The sequence below is a fragment of the Sceloporus occidentalis genome, unplaced genomic scaffold (genome assembly GCF_023333645.1).
Source record: "Sceloporus occidentalis isolate IW3139 unplaced genomic scaffold, rSceOcc1.0.p SCAF_44, whole genome shotgun sequence".
NCBI lineage: Eukaryota > Metazoa > Chordata > Lepidosauria > Squamata > Phrynosomatidae > Sceloporus > Sceloporus occidentalis.
In genome coordinates this window covers 6,749,936-6,773,156 of record NW_028317024.1, presented here as the reverse complement: position 1 = coordinate 6,773,156, position 23,221 = coordinate 6,749,936, and the positions used below count along the sequence as shown (strand labels likewise).

The 23,221-nt window shown below is 36.3% G+C and overlaps 1 protein-coding gene across 1 annotated transcript in view; it reads left to right on the top strand.

The window, feature by feature from the left end:
- Nucleotides 1-23,221, top strand: part of LOC149289629 (docking protein 6-like) — a 162,068-nt gene that overhangs the window by 57,292 nt on the left and 81,555 nt on the right. Inside the window, exons 2-3 of the mRNA XM_089490430.1 lie at nt 14,456-14,563; nt 15,988-16,102. Coding sequence (XP_089346556.1) covers nt 14,456-14,563; nt 15,988-16,102 — 223 coding nt within the window. The remainder of the gene's footprint in view (nt 1-14,455; nt 14,564-15,987; nt 16,103-23,221) is intronic.

Here is a 23,221-nt window from a genome sequence, read left to right as displayed (position 1 = left end):
GCACCTACACCTGCTATAGGATGTCTTATAGCCCAGCTTCCTCAGCTGCCCTTCATTGATTGATGCCAGAGCAGCTCTCTGCCTGTGACCAATAGAGTCACTCGTACGGACCTTTAACTCTGGACATCAAAACTTGCCCTGGGTAGGCTCCAGGAGTTAAAGGTCCGCACGAGCGACTCTATTGGTCGCTGGCAGGGGCCTCCTCTGGCATCAATCAGTGAAGGGCAGCTGATGCCAGAGGGCACTCATGTCAGCTCATAATTTCCTCTGGCATACATGTAGCAGAAGTTATAAGTAGGCACAGAATAATAGAAGTACTGAGGTTCTTCCTTTAGCCGTCAGTGTTCCCAAACACACAACTAAAATGTAAAAAGACAAAAAGTATTTTCTGCAAACAAAACAAAAGCAGATACATTTTCAGCTGTCAACATGAGGTTTGTGAAGAACTGCTAGGACAGTAGGTGCATAATGGAATGTAATCTTTAGCTAAGTGGAAGGTCACATTGACCCAGACTCTGTAATGGAGTTCTTCACAGGTCAACCCTACCTAAAGACACATTTTGCAGACTATTCTTTTGTGTGTTTCTTGAAATGGGATTCAGTTTTAAGAAAGAAAAGCCAGTCGAATATGTTATGTTTAAAAATATTGTCACTGCTATTTTTATTTGCTTAATTTGAGTTGCATGACCACTTAAAATGTTGGATATGTGACTTTTTTTTACTTGGAAAGATAAAGCTAGTGACATGACAAACACTCGTTATAGTAACATAGTTCATAAGGTTGAAAAAAGACCAAAGTCCATCAAGTTCAACCTATATACATATTGTGTCCCTACTGTGTTGATCCAGAGGAAGGCAAAAAAACCCTTATGAAGCAGATGCCAATTGCCCCATACCAGGGGGAAAATTCCTTCCCGACTCCAAATATGGCAATCAGAATAAATCCCTGGATCAACGTTCTGTCCCTATTAATCTAATATCCATAACTTGTAATATTATTGCTTTCAAGAAACACGTCCAGGCTCCTTTTGAACTCTTTTATTGAGTTTGCCATAACCACTTCCTCTGGCAGAGAGTTCCATAATCTCACCGCTCTTACTGTAAAGAACCCCCGTCTGTGCTGGTGTAGAAACCTTCTTTCCTCCAACCGTAGAGGATGTCCCCTTGTTATAGATACAGTCCTGGGTATAAATAGGTCCTGGGAGTGATCTCTGTACTGTCCCCTTATATATTTATACATAGTTATTAAATCCCCCCTAAACCGTCTTTTTTCCAAACTAAATAACCCTAATTCTGATAATCTTTCTGGGTACTGTAGTCCTCCCATTCCCCTTATTACTCTGGTTGCCCGTCTTTGAACCCTCTCCAGCTCCACTATATCTTTCTTGTACACTGGTGCCCAGTACTGTACACAGTATTCCATGTGTGGTCTGACTAGTGACTTGTACAGTGGTAGAATTATTTCCTTGTCGTGGGCATCTATGCCCCTTTTGATGCACCCCATGATTTTATTTGCCTTAGCAGCAGCTGCCTGACACTGGTTGCTACAGGTAAATTTACTGTTAACTAAAACTCCTAAGTCCTTTTCCATGTCAGTCGTCCCCAGTGTTTTCCCATTTAATACATATTCCCAGCCTGGATTTTTCTTCCCCATGTGCATAACCTTACATTTATCTGTGTTGAACCTCATCTGCCACATCCCAGCCCAAGCCTCCAACCTATGCAGATCCATTTGTAATCGTGCACTGTCCTCTATTGTGTTAACCACGTTACAGAGCTTAGTATCGTCTGCAAAGATTGCAAAGATATACAATGTAAATCTTGAGAAAAAGATCATTACATTTTGAAAGTGAGATCTTGCAATGTTGGCGATGTACTGTAGCTTGAAATTACAGTACAAAGAAGAGAAAAAATAAATAAACAAAAAACCAAGCATGATCTGGAATATTATGAATAACACCATATGATGTGAACTTTCCAACATATGAGAAATAAACTAATGAAATTTGAGTGGATTGCTGACTGAGAGCCCTTATGGTACCCATAAAACCACAAAGAAAGCTGTAAGCTTAGAGCTGTAAGCTGTAAGATTTTGTTTGTTGGCAATTTGCTATGGTTTCCTTAAGTTATTAAGAACGTTATATATGACCCAAACAAAAATAGATGGAGTTGCCATACAGTTTTATTCTGGTCTACAAATCTATTCCCCATATGGAGGAGTTAAACCAATAACAACAGTTCAATGAAATCTAACCATTGATATTTTATTATCTGTATCAAGTTGCAGTTACCCTTCTTCTTGTAGGTAGTAGACTCTTTCTGTTCAGGAACTCTGTAACTTTCCTGAACATCTCTTGTCTTCTTTGTCTGCATTAGTGAATAAAGCCCTGTGGCCGATTTCTATTCATCAAAAAAGGGCTAACTCTCTCCTGCTTCTTAAATTGGTATGTGGAAAATGGGTCCTGCTCTACCCTCTAACTCGCCATTCCTTGCAGACATGGCTTCCACGAAGTGAAACAACCAGATCTGTACATAATTACCTTCATGTCGATTAATGTGCAGCTTTAAGAAGGGGTTAGTGTTAAGTAAGCATAAAGTTAGCTTTTTCATTTTACAATATGTAGTAATAAAATGAGCCTTCTTTACAAGTGTTATTGATTTTTACCCCACTGATCTTTACTCAATTTAAAGAATATAAGGAACACAATTTAGCATTTTGAAAAAAATACATTATGTATCCTCCTTTATCTTTTTTTTTTTGTTTTGCAAATGTGATAAATAGAAGGCTAAGCATCTGCTACAAATTTAGGAAGCCCAAATTCATAAGTGGATTTTGATGAGGATGCTGCTTAGTGAATCCATTATTATCTTTTTTTTTGCTATGCACATTTAACATTTCCTGTAATAAAACTGATCCTTGATGCACAACAATCTATTATTATTATTATTGTTATTATATTGCAGATTTCGTTCAGTTCTAACAAAATATTTAAATAAGATTTAACAAACCTCTGAATATGTGTAAAATGCAGGACATCTTAATAAATTATAGATGGGTTTTTTTGACAGGACATTGTACCAAAAAATAATTGAATAATGGTGAGCATTGCTAAGCACTGGGAAGTACCTATCTTTTCTATGTATTCTAAAATTATTGCTGTTGTTGACAACAACTTTTTGTTGTTACTATTAAATATATTAATATAATTAATCAGTTGGTAAAAACCTAACAAGCAGCCACCTCTTATATCTGAACTGAATTTGGAAGCACAATCCTCCAGGAGGCACAGGCAACTTTCCACCTGTGTGCCCTAATACTTCTCTGATCCTTCATCAACTGCTGCCATACTGGTTTATTGCGTTTGTTTCGCTACCATTTTACTTCCATCACCATCATTCTCTAAGTACCATGTCTACAATCTTGTTGTTCCTTTTATCAATTCCTTTGTTGTCAATAGACTCCAGCACCACCGCACTATATCTGTATTGCTCCCTCATTACTTTCTTCTCCCCTTTTCTCATCCCAGGCACTTTTCACCTTGACATTATCTCTTTTGCTCAACTCCCAGCAATCTCTCTGCTCACACAAGTCCTACTCCCACCTTCTCCCACTCTCTTCTTCAACTTTTGGCAGCTGGGGATATCGCCATAAATCCCAGGAAATCCTTGTTGATCCTTTCCCTATCCTCTGCCACTCAACTTTTCAGAAACATCAATAATGCCTTGCCCTCCCACCATTGCTCTATGGAATGCATGTTCTGTGTGTAACAATCTAACAGCCATACACAACCACTTTCATCTCTAAAGTTCCCTGCACCTTCTTGCTCTAACTGAAACTTGGCTAACCTCTTGTAAAAGTGCCTCTTCCACTGCTCTCTCCTATGGTGGCCTCTAGGGCTGCAACAACTAATCGATAAAATCGATAATAATCAATAATGAAAATCGTTGACATGTCAAGAGTTCTAAAACTGGAACAGTTTAAATTAAAATTTGCACAAAAAACAAGTGACCAATGGGTATATTTCACAAGAAAACAATGCCAAATTTGGTATTTTCCACTCTTTGGACAGAAAGCAAGCATTTCTAAAGATTGGTCAAGCATGACTCCCCTTGGGGACTATGGTACCTTGTTCAACATTGTTACTTTTACATTTAAGTTCTCTGGGATGATAATTAATAATTTTATTATTTAAAGTGTTGTGCTATACAAACATATTGGTTCATTCATTTGTTGAAACATTTCATGGCACCAACACACATTATAAAGGGCCAATCTAAACACGTTCCTACTGTTAAAAGGACTTGGTTGGCCATGCATAACACATAGAAAACTCTTTGAATTGTGTTTTACAGTATTAACAATGCATTTGTTCAAACAGAATTGGCCCTTCTTGCAGGGGAAACTTCCTTGCTTTGGCCTTCCATATTGCAACAAGGTGACATTTCTCATCTCTTGCCTGGGTGTTATATAACCAGAGATATATAGAAACATAATGGTAACCAGAGCTGAGATTTTTTTATAATAAACACTAACCAGGTACGAAGAACATGTAGATGTTTAGTTACACGCCTAAAATTATGTCAACATAGTATATGCTAGTAATTTCTAAAATAATTGCAATGGCTTACCACACATTTGTTTTTTATAGGACTGTAATATTTCTGAGTGACACACTGCGATTATCTCATCAGCTTGATTATCACTGTAAAACCCTCCATGGAACCGATCATGTCCTGTCGTACACTACAGAATTTCTCTTTGTCTATTATACTGTAATTCATCTGCACAATGATGTGTATTGGTTACGCACTGGTCTAAAAATTGTTACATTGCAGGAAACTGTCAGTAGTTGCCAATAGAACCATAGGAGCTAGCTTAACAGTTCATGTTCATTTTATGACTACATTGTATTATTGCTGCAAAGGTCAAGCTTTGCTGATTGAACTGAGAAATACATTGAGTTTAATGAATTAGACTGCATTTTATACACATACTGTACACTCGTCTTACGTATCAATAGCTTCCTTAGAGATGCAGTCATGCTAAAACTCCATAGGCATAATGATTCAATTTTTTCAAAAAATATATTGTATTGTTATGATAAAAGTAACATTTTCTCAAATATTTTATCGAATATACTGTAGACCTTTATCTGTCTATGGGGCTGAAGTTCATTAAACACTGTGACAATGCCTAGCTTTTACTGAGCTCCAAACAGTTAGATTCCAGCACAACATGTACATGAATAAAACTTAATTTTCCGTGAGACACTCTAATTCTCTTCAAAGACATTGCAGGATCAAAATCTAAATAATCAAATGTGGTTAGTTGAGTTTATGCTATCATGTTAATATCCAAGAGAAGTCCTACCTACATCCTCCCCTCTTTCTCTATCCCCATTGGCTTAACGTAGCAATACTTTATCTTTTTTTTCTCCCCGCTTTTGTTTGGGATAGCCCCTCACCCTAAACTCAAACTCCTTAAAATCTTTCCTTATTCAATAGTACTTGCAGACCTGAGAACATACATTTTTTGAAGTGACAGTTTAATGTGTCTGACATACTGGCTATTGAAGAATGCATTGTAAAGCACTTACCTGATAGAAGCTACAGCCCCGCTGCTGTAGTTACCCTCCTCATCCATACTCTGACTGTTCTTGACAGTGATTGGCTGCTTCAAATCAGTGGGAGAACTTTCTACACATGCATATGGGGGTCCACAATAGTGTTCACTGACCAAGCCCTGGAGTCTGGATGTGAGTGTATCAAGCGTAAGGAGATGCGTTTGCTCCATCTCCTGCACAATATCTAGCTAGGGATGGGGAAATGCATATTGAATGAAGTGCCAATCATGGCTGAGTGTCCCTTTAAAGTATAACATATTTAAATTGTAAATAATGCAACTCAAATGTTGTAGTCAGCGTCGAAATCAAGCTAAAACTTTAAAACTGAATGCTACAAGTAAAATGTTACCTTCGTTGACCTGAAAACAGTATTTGATTTTAATGAACAACCTAACTCTTGGTCCCCTGTTCTTCAAAGCTGTATTGATTATGCTGTTTCGCAGAGACATTTAAGTGGCGAAATCGGAATTGATGTCATCACTGATGCAACATTCCATAGCAGATGCATTTATCCATTAACTTGTTGTGTTTGATTTTTTACACACAGCATGGGTGTGATAACATCACATTTGTTCTGCTGACTAGCCAATAGTACTTTTAAAACATGAGTAATGGATTTGTTTATCTTACCCGGTACTGCTCTAATTAATATTATTATAACATTGTAGATGTTAGGAGATACATTTTGTAGTGGGTACTTATTGTTGATTATCCTAATTATTACTATCTCTGAGTTTTTTATGCTAAGTAGCACATTGCACATTTGTAGTAGCACATTGTATGCAATGCCGGAAGCATTTTTGTCACCCTAGGAAAAAACTCATTTTGACTTGGCTCTGTCCCATGTATACCGCCCCCTGTGTTGATGGCACCTACACTGCAGGTATAGATCACAGGTTGGACATCCCCAAAGGCCGGCCGTGGCACCCATATTCCACATAGGATTTCCCCAGCGCCCAGATCTCCTGCCATCTCTCTCTATATCTCTCTCCCTTTTCTCTTTATCTCTCTCCATTATCTCCTTTCAATTTATCCCCCCTTTGCCACATTTCTCATCCTTCATATTAACTCTTCCCTTATTCATTATCTCTTTCCTTTCTTGTTTTCTCTGCAACTTTCCTCATCTTTAATTTTCATTATATCCCTTTCTTCTTTCTCATTATCTCCACCTTTTCTTCCTTCAGATGCTAGGGTTCACACAAAGACATTTTAAAGCGCAAGTGGATCCTTTGATACTGGCACTAGTAACAGCTTTTTATATTTTTATTATATATACCAGGACTTGTGCAAGCTGTTAATTTGTATGCAATATCACTGGCTTATTTATGTGAAAACCTACGTTTTCAAATTTTACACATGTGGAATGACAAATTTAGAGACACAGAGGCATTTTGATTCACAACAGGATAGATGTGAAGAGAGGGAGGCACCTTAAGTCATCTTACTTGGAGTGTCTTGGTGAAGCACTACTTCCTTAGGTGTCCAGGTCACTCTCCTTTTTTTTCTATGTATTTGGCCACACCTACTTCCCCTCCTATTACCAACCCTTTAAGTGAAATCTGGGGCTTGCCTCATCTCTCTCAATACCTAGCCCTGCCTCTAGAACAACTAACCATGCCCCTCATGTTACTAGCCCTGCCCTCACATGTGGCTAGCCCTGCTCCTCGCAAAGCACAATTCAGTAAGCATATTTTAAATCAACATGGAATTTCATATATACTGTGTATAAACAACTTTTTTTCATAGCTACATGTGCTCTACATGGTGTAATTATTAAATTACTAATGGAGTGACAAGCAAAGAATGTTTAACCTGTTCTTTTTGGTGACTACACACAATGGTTATCACTTCAGGAAGCCTTTGTTGTCAGTGTAATAAAAGCTTGTTTTTAAGTGGTATTGCTGTGGGCTGCTACTAGTGAAGATGTTTAAGCAGGCTAGCAGAACAGGTTTGAATAGATATGTTCAACGCTACTCTGATTTGCATAATTATTTTAGTGCTTGAGGGAAATAGAATGGAAGCAGAATTGTCTTGCAACTGTATCTGGGAAAGGGCGGACTTATTATAAAATAAAGGATACTTATTATTTTATTGTGGTTTGCTATATCTAAACTGGGGCAACATCATTGTACAGAAGTTCCACAAAGGAGCAAGTTCAACGCTTATCTCAAGTGCTTTACAGTTTGATGCAAAATGTTATGGTCTTTTTTAATTTTATTTTTTACAATATTTTCGCTACAGATTATTTAGAGAGTATTTCCATACTCCGAAAGTAAAGGACCTGTCTTTCTGTATTGTACCTACCGTATTTGGTCAATTAGAAGATGACCCTGATGATTGAAGATTGAAGATTGCTCAATTGAAGATGACCCAAAATTTGAATATTAATTTAGGAAAAAAATGAAAAAGCCTGAATCTTTTTTTTTTGTTTTTATTTCTGTTTGTCTCTCTCTGCCTCCCTGAGGGGAGATATTCTTCAGAGCATTTTCTTATAATCGGGCAAAGATGGTAGTTTATTTTAGTAAAGTGATTCCTTATCAGATTGTCCTTTTTTCTATTGCACCAGCCATGTGCAATATTTCCAAACACCCATAAAATTCAATGATTGTCTGGGATGCCATAGGACTATTCACTTTAAAGCAAGGATTTTAACAGGAAATAAGAAGCACTCAATACCAATACATAGTATGTAAAGACAACATCATCATTTGCCTTAAGAAGTTAATATTTTATTATTTTGCAGAACAGTTGGAGGTCCTGTTATTCAAATGTCATTTGATAATTAGGTCAAGCTAGAAGTAACATTCATCCCTTTGTCACTGTCTGACTCATGTTAATAGACAGTGATGTACTTTGGAAAGATAAAAATATGTTTTCAATGTTGCATGCAAGTAAAGTTTAATTATCCTATTATACATGATTTTGAATTACCATGACAGGTCACATCCATGTAATGAATTATTATGCTTCAATTAGAAATTTAAAGATTGGAACTTTGGATTTAGAAAATGTATTGATAAAAGGTAGTAAGTCACAACAATTTGATTGTTATAAACATTGAGTTCTTAAATAGATAATATTCTCATAATAGTTTGTGTGTAATAGTATGTGATATGTTTTCTAATAAGTAGTAAAAGGATTAGATATTTAAAGTTATAGGCTTGCAAAGAAGAAAAACAGATGCGGGTTTAAATAGGTAGTTATTAGTATGTAGGGATCGTGCTGTATACAGAAGAGATAATCATTGAAAGTTGTGTAATTATATATTGATGAGAAATGTCCTCTGCAGTACAGATTTTCCCTTCTGCAAGGTTTAAGGGTGCAGTTAACTAACAAAATCTAAAAAGGGATTCTGGAATAGTCAGTTTATTAAATGTATAAACTGACTGGTTTAGACATTGTTGTTGATACCTACTGATGCAATCATTACCAATAAGGACCTCATTATTGTTTTTTCATGTTTTCAAGGAAGGAATGATGTAAGTAAGTTATGTCGGAACATATTACTAGGTTCTCTGCAGCCAATACAGCAGTATTGCTTTTGTTTGGCCTGAGATAAACATTGGCACCTTTGGGTATTGCAAGAATAATGCAACTGCATACATGTTAAAGTAATGTTAATTACATGTAGCTGATTGACATGGGTTAAACCCTAGCTTGGATTTCTCATTAGAATTTTTTTTAGCGAGGTTAACCCTCTTGTGCACAGATGCACTCACTTGTATGCAGCAGAGGAAAAACAAGTTATTGTAGTTTTAGTTAGGAATATAATCCGAGCTTCTCAGTCATAAAGCAAAGCATATCTGTACAGGTTGTGCAGTGCAAAGTGCTGCTGGGAACAATCAAAAAGCTACAACACCCCTGTGCTTTACTGACAACAGCTGCTGTAAAAGGTATGGAGACCCATAATATGATAGAAGATAGATTTCAACCATTGCTGACAACAATTGCTAAAGCATGAGAACTGGACTGTTTCAAAATGCTGCTGTATATTCTACATGCACCTGTTAAATATGACTATAAACTTAGAGCAAAGCTGACTTTAAAATCACCCCAGGAAAAGAGTTTCATCCTGCAAAGTTCTCTGTCTTTGCCAGCCCTAGCCAGTTCTTAGAAATGCTGAATTCAGTGCCATAACTATATGTCAATGTGGGTTAAGAGTGATAATATCCCTGCACTGTACAGAACACTACAGCCTAAACAAAATAAGCATGCACAGATATCTATTCACTAAAATGTGAGCCCTTTAATTAATTACCCCATCCTGTGCACATCTACTTGGTTAATAGGGGGACTTGTAGACCTCTATTTTGCCTGAAATTCACTAAATTTTAAGTTACAGACACTTGCATGCCCCCATAAACATCTCGTAAATTAGTGAATCTGCAAGTTGTTTTGTGAGGGTTAGTGTGATTCTGGGATAAAGTTCATACAAAATAATGTAGTAGGAGAGAAGAAATGGTGTTTTAATGAGAAATTATAATAATATTAAGTTGGAGAGAGTCTAAGGTAGAATGGGGTAGAGAAACAGACTGCTGACTTATATATGCTTATGGGGGTCAAAAGAGACAAAAGATGTGCATATGCAAGTAAGAGAGTCTATATATAATCATCATACATTATGTCGAGGGTATAAGTTCGGAATTTGAGTATTGTCTTCTTTAATTGATGTAAGTAGAGTCATCATTCGTGCTGGAGATGAGGCTCCCTACATGTTACTGGCCCTAAAACTGCTCCTGCTGGGAACTTAGGTTTCTTAGGTATGGTGTGTTCCCTTAGAGCAGAACAAAATTAATTTGTCCTAAGCAGCTCATTATTTCTTCTGACATTAAAGAACACCACCTTGGTATAACAAAAATAGAAAAACATCTGGCTTCCCTGCTACCTTAGAAACCCATGTAATTTATCATACAAATTCATATCACTGCAGTCCATGTTATAGCCAAATGAAATAAAAGCTTTAGTTTTTAGAGATTGCAGTAGACTCATAGGATTTCAGTGCCAGTGGGATTCTTGCCTAATAGGTTAAAACGTTTGGCTAAGGATAAGTATCTGTCATCCTCCAATGAATGATCCAACAGTAATGGGTGAGCCAGCTGGCTCATTATCAAGTTGTCATAGTAACAACAAATTATCATTATTTTTTATTGGCTCAAGTTAAAATAAGTCCAATATGTCAGTAAGAATGTTAATAAAGCTAATATAGAATTAGCCTTTAACTAAAGCTTACAATTAGTCAACTGTTTGTATATTTCTATTATGAGTCCTGGATCATTCTTAAAATATATATGAATAATCCACATGTGTTATGGAGAAATTATTTTTTGATCCAGTAACATAAAAGAAACTCGCACGTAAAATTTAATCAAAGTGATTTCTTGATTTTTTTGATTTTTTTTCTCAGATTTTTTTTTTATATGCATATCCATTTTATTTCGGTTTAAATCATGGAAACATTTAATACATGTGCAACATCTGAAAGCTCTGTTTTATTCTTTTAATAAAAAAACTGTGCACAGTTAGATGAAGAATAAATATTATTGCATTGTTTTTTTTCTAGAAATGTACTAGAACAATATTTCCGGAATTGGACCAAAGCACTTCTATTAAAAACACGAAAATCTTAATGTTTTAAATAGAACAGTTTTGAGTTTGTAGAAAGAATTAAAAGGTTGGAACTGTTTTTATCAGCCATCTAGTCTGTCCACTACTTCTGCTGCAAAGTCACAAACCTTAACCTGGATTTATATTCTTTATTCTTTATATTCAAATGCCAATCCCATGAATGTTTAAATCCTCTCACTGTCTAACTAGACTAAATGCATTATTTAATTACCTGCGTTATAACAGGTCCTAAGAACCTTGTCATTTCTAAAATGTAGCTCTCCTCCGGGGGTGAAGACATGACATTGCTCTCCAGGGTGCTGAAATAAACAGCTTCATTCAGTGAAGGGAAAAAAAATACCCAGAAGATCCTTAAATTAAGTTGATATTGACTCCACACAACTAAACCTGTCCATCGAACATATTCAGTAACATTTTGGTAAAGGCTTAAAATTTTCATGCATGATTTTTTTTTTAAAATAACGAAATATTAAAAGAAAAATTAAACACAAATATCAAGTGGGTTGAGTATACATAAAATCCAGGTGTTCTTCATACAGAAAATTATGTTTTTAAATAATATCAATGCACCTTACCTTCTTCATACTGTATATGCAATGTTATAGTTTCTTTTGGCAGTAGTCTAAAGTCATCCTTACCTATCACCCATGACACTACTGTTTAATATGACCCTACCAAAGTGCTAAAATGGAAATATACATTTAACTATGTGTACAATATATGCCGATAATAAATGACTGTATATTTAAACAGATTAGTAAGTGAACTAGTTTATTGCCGTAAACAAATGGAAGCCTCAAATTAGATGTCATAATTACATAGTAACATAGTAACATAGTAACATAGTTCATAAGGTTGAAAAAAGACCAAAGTCCATCAAGTTCAACCTATATACATATTGTGTCCCTACTGTGTTGATCCAGAGGAAGGCAAAAAACCCTTATGAAGCAGATGCCAATTGCCCCATACCGGGGGAAAATTCCTTCCCGACTCCAAATATGGCAATCAGAATAAATCCCTGGATCAACGTTCTGTCCCTATTAATCTAATATCCATAACTTGTAATATTATTGCTTTCAAGAAACACGTCCAGGCTCCTTTTGAACTCTTTTATTGAGTTTACCATCACCACTTCCTCTGGCAGAGAGTTCCATAATCTCACCGCTCTTACTGTAAAGAACCCCCGTCTGTGCTGGTGTAGAAACCTTCTTTCCTCCAGCCGTAGAGGATGTCCCCTTGTTATAGATACAGTCCTGGGTATAAATAGGTCCTGGGAGTGATCTCTGTACTGTCCCCTTATATATTTATACATAGTTATTAAGTCCCCCCTAAGCCGTCTTTTTTCCAAACTAAATAACCCCAATTCTGATAATCTTTCTGGGTACTGTAGTCCTCCCATTCCCCTTATTACTCTGGTTGCCCGTCTTTGAACCCTCTCCAGCTCCACTATATCTTTCTTGTACACTGGTGCCCAGTACTGTACACAGTATTCCATGTGTGGTCTGACTAGTGACTTGTACAGGGGTAGAATTATTTCCTTGTCGTGGGCATCTATGCCCCTTTTGATGCACCCCATGATTTTATTTGCCTTAGCAGCAGCTGCCTGACACTGGTCGCTACAGGTAAATTTACTGTTAACTAAAACTCCTAAGTCCTTTTCCATGTCAGTCGTCCCCAGTGTTTTCCCATTTAATACATATTCCCAGCCTGGATTTTTCTTCCCCATGTGCATAACCTTACATTTATCTGTGTTGAACCTCATCTGCCACATCCCAGCCCAAGCCTCCAACCTATGCAGATCCATTTGTAATCGTGCGCTGTCCTCTATTGTGTTAACCACGTTACAGAGCTTAGTATCGTCTGCAAAGATTGATACTTTACTATGCAATCCCTCTACAAGGTCATTAATAAATATATTAAAAAGAATAGGACCCAAAACTGACCCCTGTGGTACCCCACTAGCAACAGTCACCCACTCAGAGTATGTACCATTAATAACCACCCTCTGTTTCCTATCACTGAGCCAGTTACTTACCCACATACACACATTCTCCCCCAGCCCAAGCATTCTCATTTTATGTACGAGCCTTTTATGTGGCACCGTATCAAATGCTTTGGAAAAATCAAGATATACGACATCCAGCGATTCACCCCGATCCAGTCTTGAGCTCACCTCCTCATAAAAGCTGATCAGGTTAGTTTGACAGGACCGATCCCTTGTAAACCCATGCTGATATGGAGTCATACACTTATTTTCATTGAGATACTCCAAAATAGCATCTCTTAGGAAACCCTCAAACAGTTTACACACAACAGAAGTTAAACTAACAGGCCTATAATTCCCCGGGTCACTTTTTGTCCCCTTTTTGAATATTGGCACAACATTTGCTATGCGCCAGTCCTGGGGAACAGACCCTGTCACTATAGAGTCCTTGAATATTAGAAATAGGGGTCTGTCTATTACATTACTTAACTCCCTTAGAACGCGGGGGTGAATGCCATCTGGACCTGGTGATTTGTCTATTTTGATTTTTTTTAGGCGGCACTGCACTTCTTCCTGGGTTAGACAGGCGACATGTACTGGGGCAGTTATCTCATCCTGCTGTATATTACCTGGCATTTCATTTTCCTCTGTGAATACAGCAGAGAAGAATATATTTAATAGATTAGCTTTTTCCTGATCCCCGTCTATAACTTCTCCCTCATTACTTTTTAAGGGGCCAACGCTTTCATTGTTAACCTTTTTACTATTTATATAGTTAAAGAACATTTTGGGGTTTGTTCACTGTATTAGTATTTGTATACTGTATTAGTTGCTATATTTTAATTTAATACAATTAATAAAAATCAAATAAATGTTGAAGGTACCCTTATTATGTTATCCAATAATGTTTAGTGACTCACAGGAAACCTAGTAGAACAAACTGGCAAGCCTATATATAGAGGAGGTTCATGCAGCATGGTTTTCATCAAGGAAATATTTATAAGCAAACATAAAATATATTACATGCTGCACTGCAATAGTGATGCAATTACTGTGTGTGTCATTTAATTATAGAAACTATTTTAAGATCCATAAATATGGAATAATACAATTATTACAACAACTTTTTTAATATTGTGAAATATTTCTCATGTCCTTACACAAAAGTGATAAATGCCTAACAATAGTTTGGTTATAATATAAATATTTACCTTTCTTCCAGATTTATAGACGCTGTTGGCTAGTTTTTAAGAAGGCTTCAAGTAAAGGCCCAAGAAGACTAGAAAAGTTTACAGATGAGAAAGCTGCATATTTTAGGACATTTCACAAGGTACAAATTTATTATGTATGTACCTGTTTTCACTGATGCCACTTGATATGCATTTATAGTTAGATTTATAGTTTTTATATACTTTCATTTAAAACAATGATTAAGATTTTAAAGTAGCCAGGTCATGTCAAACCAACTTGCCTTTTATGGAACAGTGCGTCACCATACAAACAGAAAAGACAAACAGGCTGAAGTGGATGTGGTCTGGAATTTGCAAAGACTTGATATTTCACCACTCAATAGGTTTCTATATAAATGAAAACACATATGATTGGGGGAAAGCATGTGTATTTGGAGGGAGGATTAGTTGAAAGACAGACTATAGAGAGTTAATGTAACATTTTCAGTTGGATGAAAATTTTAGGTGGAGTACCGTAAGGGCCTCTCCTTTGGACCTATTATTTTTAATGTATTTATCAATGATCTGATTATATTGAAAGAAGTATTCAAGTATTTGTGCTAAAGTAAAGAATGCATACATTTTGTCACACACAGCGAGGTTGGAGACACTGATGCAGGTAGAACACAGGGAGCAGACTGGATCAAGGTCAAGCTGAGGTCTGGGTACCATAGGTCAGAATAAACGATAAGCAAGCCAGGGTCAGGAATCCAGAGGTCAGAATAACAGGAACAAGCCAAGGTCAAACACTGAAGATGATCCATCTTGAGTGTGGCAAGACCGTAACCTATAAGTAAAGGTGCCTGCAGTACTGGGTCTTACCACCCTCTCCTCCGTGGCGGTGGCTGAGGCTGCAGGCTGGCGGGGGAGGTCTCCCTCTCCTCCAAGGCGGCGGCTGAGGCTGCTGGCTGACGGAGGGGGGTCTCCTCTTCTCCGTGGCGGTGGCTGGTGATCCATGTTCCTAATAATAATAATATTATAATAATATGGACCAGAGAGGCAGACATGCAAGAAGGGGAGAATGAAATTCCTGAAAATTGCCTCTATGATATCCAGTTCGAATTAAAGATGGCTTTAAACAAAAGAAAAAAATTACTACACATATCCAAAGTATGGAGGTGAAGGAAAATTTTAATGAAGATTTTGTAACAAACCATATGATAAACCACTCTTATTAAAACAATGTGGTAATGTTAGCAAAAATGAACGAAACATAACCCCACATTATAGAACCATTTTAAAGCTATATATTTTTGCCATTATTAGTTGTTATTAAAATATTTTAATTTAGCTTCTGACTTAAAAAATATAATCATATTATTCTAACAAGATTTCCTTATTCATGTTTTGTGCGTAATGAAACAGTAAATGATAATGGCAGCACTAGAAATAAAAACTATATAGCATTCAGAAATATAACCATATATTTAATTTATTTAATTTGACAAAGGGTTTTGACATCATAACTTAGATGGGTTTTTGAGTCTTACAGGAAACAAACATAAGCTTTTCTTTTTTTTTCAAGGTAACAGAACTGCACAACATCAAAACTATAACAAGACTGCCTCGAGAGACTAAGAAGCATGCGGTAGCAATTATCTTTTATGATGAGACTTCAAAGACATTTGCCTGTGAGTCAGGTAAGCAATTACTAAAATATCTTGTGAATGAGAAAATGTGTGCTTGTTTAAATACAATAATGTTGTAACAAGTGGGCAAAAGGTAGATAGAGAGAGAGGGAGATAGAAAGATAGATAGATTTCTAATGGAGAGCACCACTGTCGTAGCAGCATTAAGAAAGATTACTCGTGTAGCCCAACTGAGGGGATCATTTTTTGTAGTCACATCGAGTGGTCACATCTAACCTAGCTAGATGTTTATTTGTACTGCTCAGCTTTCACTAGACCCTAATCTTCTTGCAGCATCACAGTGGTCTGCTTTAAGAACATCAGGTCTGTATCCCCCAGGTCATAGGACCCCAAGGTTTCTGAGTGCACAAAAGTATGCTCCAGGTCATTAGTTGAAAAGGTCTTTTGACTAAACAATGTTTTCATCTGCAAATTCCCATAACTTGGGCTGAAGTCCAAACTTCACATGTACGGGCTTTGTTGTTAAGGGGTTAAAAAAACAAGCTACTTTCAGATTTGGCAACCCCTGAAAATTGCAATTATAAATTGTAACTTGCTAGAACCATAGCACTTTTTTTTTTTTTAAAGTGAGATTAAAAATAAATAACACAAAAATGGATGGTGTCCCTTAGATCTCTATCAATAAATTATATATATATATATATATATATATACATATAATATATATATATATATATATATATATATCATATATATATATATACACCATTCCAATTTAAGTATGATTTTTTTAACCAAATCACAGTATGTTAAAACAAAATCAAACAGCTTAAATATGATTTAAATCATAATGTTAAAATTATTCCAGTACTTCCCAGATGTTGCAAGTTTAGAAGTTTGAGTAAAAAAATTGACCTTTCAGTGGTCCTCACACACAAGATTAATGGCTATTCTTTAAGATTAGTTTCTAAAAAATGTAGATATGAGGCTATAGTAGAAATGCTGTTGCATTTTAACAAATAAATATTATTTGCTTTTTCTTTTCTATTAATCGAGATATGTTACTTTGTTTACATCTAACAATAGTTTGCAATGATATGTTGCAAACTAATATACTGAACTTTGCAGGTCATTACTCCAGCTGAAAAAAATAGTTACAATATAATAAAACAGTTTTCCTTATAAGCATGCAGTTATTCAAGAGCAAAATAAATCAAAAAGTATTTTAAAAGTTTTCGGTTCCTGCAGCATTAGTATTTGCTTGGTACCAAGAGCATATAAATGTACATGACCAGAATTCAAGTTTATTTCTAGAGAAGGCAAATAACAAAAAATTGTAACAAAGTATCAGAATATAGGGTATTTCCTTGCTGCCCCTTGATGAATTGAGAAAAAATATATGTTCCATTATGAATATATATATATATATATATATATATATTCATAATCATATCTATTCAATCAAATATATCATTGAAATGGCAAAAATAGTTTTTAAAACAATTTTTGTTTTCTGCAGTATATAGTGCTATGGTGAAATTTGCATGAATAACTAATTCATTGAATGTATCATATTTACCATCATCAAAATACTGATATTTGGTTGTCATTCTTCACTACTCGTACATTCTAAATCTAAATATGCACTAAATAATCACACGTAATGAAATGTAAGCAATATATATATATATATAATTATATATATATTGCTTACATTTCATTACGTGTGATTATTTAGTGCATATTATATATATATATATATATATATATATATATATATATATATATATATATATACGGGGCCGGCAGTAGGGCGCCATGGCAGCAGGGGAGCCATAGGGTTGACCCGGATTGAGACACTGTTTTTTGTTGTTTTTTTTGCCGTGGAGGAGAGGGGCGCCGAGCAGTTGCTCATGAAGTTTTCAGCAATTGCTCGGTGCCCCTCACTCTCCTCCATGAGGCATCTAGCCCGCAGCAGAGCAGTGAGACAGAGGCCTCGCGCTCCCACTGTAGGACTCCTGCAACAGGGTAAGTGAAGTGCAGAGGGGGAGGGTAGATAATGAGAAGTGGGGAGAGGGGATAGATAATGAGAAGTAGGGAGAGGAGGTAGATAGTGAGAAGGAGCAGAGGGGGGGAGGCAGTGAGAGGTGGGAGAGGGGATAGATAGTGAGAAGGGTAATAAGTGCGAGAGGTGGTAATCAGTGAGAAGGGTGAGAAGTGGGAGAGGGGGTAGATAGTGAGAAGGGGAAAAGGGGGTAGATAGTGAAAAGTAGAATAAATAGTGAGAAATGGGATAATAAGAATATTGAAATAAATAGAGTGAATGAGTGAATGAGATAATGAATGAATTAATGTGCGGATGAATTGCTTGAATGATTTGTGAGAATGCGAATATGTGTAAATGATTGGTGTAAATGAAAGTGAATGAGTGAGTATGTAAGTGTTTCTGCATATCATGGATGTTTAAGTGCTTTGTGGAAAGGCAAAGATGGCACATGCACAGTGTTAATGGGACAAAGATGGCAAAGGGTGGGCTGTTTAGGGACAAACAGATGGCTCAGGCTGGGCTGTAATATGTGTGTGTGTAATCTGGTTTTGGGGTGTGCAACCTGTGATCTATGCCTGTAATTTAGGAGGTTTAGCTATACCTTTTAATGCTGAGTTTACGTGTGATAAATCAACTGGAATTCACATTAAAATTTAGCATTAAATGTATAGATAAAAACCCCTAAAATACAGGCATAGATCACAGGTTGCATACCGCAAAGGCCAGTACTGGCATCCACATTCCCCACATAGAACCTTACTCACAAACAAATGACAGTCCAGAGTGAGGCAACTTTGTCCCCAAACAGCCCAGCGTGAGCCATTTTTGTCCCCAAACAGCCCGCCCTGTGCTGTCTTTGTCCCATAAACACCCTGTCTGTGCAGTCTTGGTACCCCATCTCACTATCTACCCACTCTCTACCTTCTCACTATCTACCTCATCTATCTACCCCCTCTCACTATCTACTGACTCTTTCTATCTAACCCCTTTTCTCAGTATCTACCCCTCCTCCCTATATACCCTCTCCCTATCCCCTTTTGTAGTTCACTTACCGCGCTGAAGTCCTGTGGTGGGAACACGTGGTGTGTCGCTGCTCTGCCACGGTGCGAGCAGCTTCACTGCTGAGCTCTGGAATATGATGTCATATTCCAGTGCTCAGCGTGAAGTGCCTGCACCAGGACAGAGGCCTTGCGCTCCCACCACTGCAGTCAGAGCAGCGCTGAGGGGGGTGGCGGCAGGGAGCAGAGGAGAGAGAAGAGGGCCGAGCGGTTGCTGAAAACTCTTTCATGAGCAACCGCTCGGCGCCCCTCTCTCTCCTCCACCTGGGTGCCGTACGGCGTTTCTATTGGGGGGGATTCCTGTGGCCCTGGGGGATTTCTTCATTATTGGTCCCCCACATGATTTACTGGTGGGGATCTGCCCATGTGCCCATGCGCCCATGCTTGAGATGCTGTGTCATGCTTGATAATCATCCAATGTGGCTGAATTGAAAGAATTCTACAAAGAAAAGTAGGCTGTAATTCCTCCACAAAAATGTAAAAGACTCATTGTTGGTTATTATTGTTTTATTGTATTTAAACCACTGTGGGTTTGATTGCAGTTGTTCCTGCCAGTTATTAGGTTTAGGTTTAGGGGGGAAATTACTTTTTCACATTGGTGATATAACTCTTGATTAACTTTACCTTCAATAAATGAGATGATCATTTTACAGCTGTGTTTTTTCTCATATTAAAATGAATACTTTTTCACTGCAGTGAAAAGGCTGAACTTGATGGACGCATGTCTTTTTGCAGCCTATGTAACTATATATACATATATATTACATGGGAGTAGCCATCTTAACATCATGTATTCCTGTTTCATCATCTTCATTATGTCCACCTCTATTACTACAGTAAGTTGCTTATTGCTGTTGATGATCAAACTATAGGGTTTGGAATTTAATCTATTTTATTGATATATTTTAATAAATATGATGAATCCAATTAGCTTCTTATTTCCTCCTCTGTTTGAATCTAGCTTGGAAGATCAATAAATAGTTTTCTCTGTTATTATTTATGCATTATCAGATGAAAGAAGCAGTTAAGAGATGAGAATATGTTATCAATTGTAGAGCATATTTACTTAATTATAATAATGAAAATGTTAAGTGATTAAGGTAATGATCTCCGGTAATGAATGCAACTTTTTAAAATTTATTTTTAAACTTCAGCACAATTGACTTGTGCAAATGGACCAAAAGTGATTCAGACTAATTTTTGGTCCAATTATTTTGAGATGAAAATAATTTTTTTCCATTTGGAAACAAAATTCGTTGTCATTCACACTTATTTACTCACTCATGATCTTTCACGCGCTCTCACGCTCTCATTAATGCTCCCTCGGATGTCTCCCTTCCTTCTCCACCGTCTGTTTCCGTGTTACCGTCTCCGTGCAGCACAGCTCCGCTTCTTTTCTTGCATCTTCCTCTTCTTTCATATCTTCTTGTTTTTCTATCTTCTTTCTCTGTCCGCTTCACCGTGGACATGACCTTATGTAAACTTCCTCAAAATCACAGAGCTTCCAGGCACACACACTCCCCCGATTGCCCAGAAGCGCCTCCATTTTGAGGACGTTCACTGGGAGGCAATCTTCAGTTGTCCACAGAGAAGTAGACAAAGGAAGAAGACTTTTTTGAGCAATGGAAGAGGTAAAAAAAGAACACAGAAAAAAGAAGATAGAAAAACAAGAAGATGCAAGATAAGAAACAGAAGTGTTTGGCACAGAGACAGGGTTGCAGAAGAGGTCGGTGGACAAGGTAGAGAGACATTCAGAGAGAGTGGGATAGAGTGTGAATGAGAGAGTGGGTGAGTGTCTGTGTGAGTGAAAGCACCAACAAAAGTGTTAGTGTTTGTTTCGTTGGGGGTCCCTCCTAATTTTTGAGGGGTTTGTATGAATTGCCAAAGTTGTCAAAATTAGTTTAAATTGCAATACATATGAATCTGTATGCACAAGTCTACTGTTTAATATAAAAAAAAATATTACTTAGTGAATTAAACACAATCCCATTGATAACACCAGCTGTATCTACATAACCCTATAAACATTGTTTCCATATGTCTCTTTTTTGTTGGATTTCTGTGGGACTTCATCCTCCACATGCATCAACCGTGCAGATCATTCAGAAACATGTGCAGCATTATTTTAATCACAGACCAATGCATTTTATCTTACTTATCTTATCTTATTATTATTAAACATTCTACAACTAGACAATATTTTTGGTAAATCCTTCCTTGGACATAAGAATTAATGTATGACTGGTATCTTTTCTGGGATATGTATATATCTAAATATGTTCTCAATGTACACTGGCATTCTCATATCTCAGACTATTGGAAAACTTACAAAACCATGTATGACTTGCAGTCATAAAGGACCAATGTGAATTTGTGTAACAGATTAGTAGTGGCTACAGATTATGCAGTATGCAACCTAATACCATAGTAGGGTCATATTAATTGTTGATATGCTATTGGCATTTAGGTAACAGATTATCCATCTTCTAAGTGACTACATAACAGCTGTGGCTCAGTTGAAACACTTGGTTTAAGGACTGCATGCAATGTAATTATGAAAACTAATTTGAGGTAAAGTAGCTTAGATATAATAATCAACTTAAACTAATTTCTGAAGTTTGGTATTTTAATGTTAAATTACACTTTTTACATATATGTTTTTACTTAATTACCACCAAGACCAAAATAAATAACAATGACTAGAATATGATTCCTGGAGGGAAATATTAACGCTATATACATGTATCAACCTAAAAATAACCTTTTACGCCTTCATGATACTGGTTGTTGGTGGAGTGTTTAAGAATTGAATCATTCTTTTTGGCTTCTTGCATGGTGTATTTGTGTATATGATTCATTCTTTTATGTAGATAGGTTCTATTTTTCTTATGTTATTTACATGGCAACTCAAAGAGGTGTTTCCATTAGAGCGCAAACCTTTGTGAATATGATGGCATAATGCAAATTTGTTCCAACTTGTTGGGCCCAATTACTAATACTCTGTAACAAGGTCTTTTCCCCCCTTTTCAGTTTGGCAACAATATCTGCAATTTATCTAATCAATGTCAAGTATTCTCAATTGAATTGCTTTTAGTTTTGTATCGATATGTTGTATGTAAGGCAAAAGAATTTGAATTTCAGACAATCATGAATGTGACAGTTTCCCTTTAGGTACCTATTATATATATATATATATATATATATATATATATATATATATATATATATATATATATATATATATATATATATATATATATAATGTACAGGCTAGATATATGCAATATATAATAAAATTCATCTATTTTTATACTATAAAGTTTTCATTACTATTCTTTCTCTATTTAAAATAGCATATACCACACTGCTTTGACCTGTAATTTCACTGTTTAAATATTATGTAGGAAAAGTTATTTTCAGTCCTCCTGTAAAGGTTTGTTAGCATCAGCATCTGGAAAAAATAGAACTGAGAAGCAGGAAAAGTAGTTATCTCTGTTTCAGCTGATACAAGATTATCTATAATAGGGTTTTTATCTATCACACTGAAACATGGAGAGGTTTTTAGGTCAGTATGTAAGGAAAAAAGTCTTTGTGAGTGAATTTTGTGACAGACCGATTTAAGATGCAAAATAACGACTGTTGAGACATTGGTGTAAAAAAAAAAAAAATGCATTGTATAATCATGAATACCTCCAGTTAAATTATATATTAATTTATACTAAACATATCAATTAAGTTAATCTGCCACATTTCTCACAAACCATTGGTTGATCATGCCACATTTAATATATAGTACCTATATACTATTATGTCAAAATTGTGTCAATGTTCTCTGCAAATTCTTACTCAAACAGCTACTTGGGTAAAAATGTTATTTAAAAGGAAATATGTGCAGGACCGGATTAAGACATTGTAGGCCCCTGGGCTACAGGTACTGTGAGGCCCCCAGTAATATCGGATTGGGCATAATTCACATGACAAATGTTCATTTTAATATACCTACTACATCTTTTATATTTTCTCATTTTATTAGATTCATTAATTCATTCATTCTCTCACTCATTC